Source organism: Rhyacophila brunnea, unplaced genomic scaffold, assembly GCF_057557595.1.
Source record: "Rhyacophila brunnea isolate RB1 unplaced genomic scaffold, BYU_Rbru_1.0 scaffold_14, whole genome shotgun sequence".
Taxonomy (NCBI): Eukaryota; Metazoa; Arthropoda; class Insecta; order Trichoptera; family Rhyacophilidae; genus Rhyacophila; species Rhyacophila brunnea.
The window spans coordinates 7,976,312-7,978,766 of NW_028232796.1; the positions used below are offsets into that span (position 1 = coordinate 7,976,312).

At 36.7% G+C, this 2,455-nt stretch overlaps 1 protein-coding gene across 1 annotated transcript; it reads right to left on the reverse strand.

The window, feature by feature from the left end:
* Positions 1-1,525: 1,525 nt before the first annotated feature.
* LOC147075581 (uncharacterized) lies at positions 1,526-1,930 on the reverse strand. Its single transcript, XM_085942349.1, has one exon. It carries the CDS (start codon positions 1,928-1,930, stop codon positions 1,526-1,528), a length of 405 nt encoding a protein of 134 aa, XP_085798475.1.
* Positions 1,931-2,455: the final 525 nt, after the last annotated feature.

Sequence of the window (2,455 nt, forward strand, 5' to 3'; positions counted from 1 at the left end):
TAGGTTATATACCAATACAGTAAATTTTGACGCAGGGTTTCGAATGTGTGAGTGTCCTACGAAAATGAACCACGCATTATAGACGTGCAATTAATAGTGTCTAATACACCGATATTAAATGAGCGAGAATGCATAAACCGAGAGCAGTTGCCAGTATTCAACGTATGACTTATTCTTGATACGTGTTTAAATTTATCCCGTATTCTTCCTTACTCGAGATCGGTTGCCTGCTTCTCCTTACCCGTTAGGTATTTCCACAGAACAGATAATAAATATAATACCGATAGGCTATATTCAATGCGCCACATGTTCATGCAGGGTTTTGAATGTATGAGTGTCATACGAAAATGAAACACGCATTATGCACGTGCAATAGTATGTGTAATACACCAATATTAAATGAGCGTGAATGCATAAACCGAAAGCAGTTTTCAGTATTCGACGTAAAACATATTCTTGACACGTGTTTAAGTTTAACCCAGATTCTTCCTTACTGGAGTCGGTTACTTGCTATACCTTTACCCATTAGGCAATGCAGTTACCATTATTTCTGAGTTCCCTTGTGCTTAGTGACGCTACTATTATTATTATATTTTTACGGTTAAATCATTTTCTGTTGCTTTGATTAGGTTAGGTAAATAAATGTTGGTACAAGTCGGTTATGGAGAAGCCAGCGGCAAACACATTTTGAAAATAGCCTATATAATGGATTATTTGTTAGGTTGGGTTAGTTTAAGTTATATTAAGTTTGGTTAGGTTTTCATTCTTGAAATTCATGAATTTTACCAAAATTGGCTATGGCAATTAGCGCAGTTCCCGCCTGGCTTCCCCATAACCGACTTGTACCTAAATGTTTAAAATTGTTCAACAAAATAATATTATAATCGCCTAGGTACTTTATTTTTTATTGAGGTCTTTGTATTAAACACGTGATGCGATAAATAAAATATGATATTCATTCGAGTCTAGATGATTTTAATTTAAGGTTAGGCTTCAAAGTAAACAAAGATTAAACATTTTGAATCTCACCTGAGATGCTCTTTGCTTCTTCGAATACCTGATAAGATCAAATGGAAACGCCTACCTTATTATCCATTTAGAACTAAATAACAATAATTGATAAAAATCTCTAGTTGCAAGTGCCATCGCGTGATTGTGTCGAATGAGGCTGGCCCGTCACGCCCAATGGGAGGAAAGGTTCTGGTCTTAGCACGAGTCAAAATAACCATATGATTGTTATAATCAATTATTCTTAATAAAAATATAAGACCGTACAAACTAACTCGCTTCGAAAATAATGAGGGGAAGATACACTCTGTATCACGCTTCCAGTTAGGGGACATACTGTAGTGAATCTTTCGTGGGACACAGTGTCATTTGGATGAATCTAATTCATACAATCTATCCATGGCGGCCAGCGTTGTCAACTTACCTAATATTTTTATTGTCAGATTTACCATTTTTCTCATTTGACATATGGCAATAAATTTAGCATATTCTTCTTCTTTGTGTGCCATATCCGTTATCAGACGTCGGCGATGAATTTGGCCATTTGGCCCCTGTCCGTCGCTGCTCTGAATAGGGATGGAGTGCTGAGCTCAAACCAGTCCCTGAGGCTTTTGAGCCAGGACGTTCTTCTTCTACCAAGGCCTTGCTTACCGGAGATCTTCCCTTGAATGATGGGATGTAGAAGGCGATACTTCTCGGGATGCCGCATGATTTGGCCGAAGTATGCCAGTTTCCTGGTTTTTATTAGTTTGACAATTTCTTTGGTCTTTTTTATCCTTGACATCACCTCGACATTTGTAACTTTGTCCTTCCAGCTGATACGAAGCATGCGCCTATACACCCACATTTCAAAAGCTTCAAGTTTTTTGAGAATCGTTTCTGTGAGCGTCCAAGCCTCTACTCCATATAAGAGACGTAGCATCTCACCATTCTAGTTCTGATTCCCAGGTGTATATCATGGCTACATAATATTTTTTTTAGACGAGTAAACGCCACCCTGGCTTTCTCGAGTCGGCATCTCAGCATATTCAGTTACCGTAAATAGCTTAAAACTTCACATAAAAACTAGAATATCACAGTAGATTTATAATAAACTATTTATTTTAATTAATTAATTAATTAACAAAATTTGAGAATGTAACAATCCATATTATATTGAATATACAAAACGCCTCAGATATATACCAACTAGAAAACATCACATTTGAAAAAAATACAACGCCTGACGGAATTTGAACACGTCTATCCACTGGTATTGCGCCAATATGCTTTAACCAATTAAGCTACGAGCCTCCTACTTAATTGTGATAATTTAAACTAGTAGGTCCCACATGAAATGCTTATCAAATTGCTTTATTATCGACTATAAGTTTTTGTGTTTTAAATCAAGGAGTATTAATTGCCTTAATTACTAACCGACGCCCGGCTCTCGCCAAATATTTAGTTA

Excerpts from the sequence above, each read along its gene's own strand:
- LOC147075581 (XM_085942349.1), bottom strand. The coding sequence starts at position 1,930 with ATGCTACGTCTCTTATATGGAGTAGAGGCTTGGACGCTCACAGAAACG.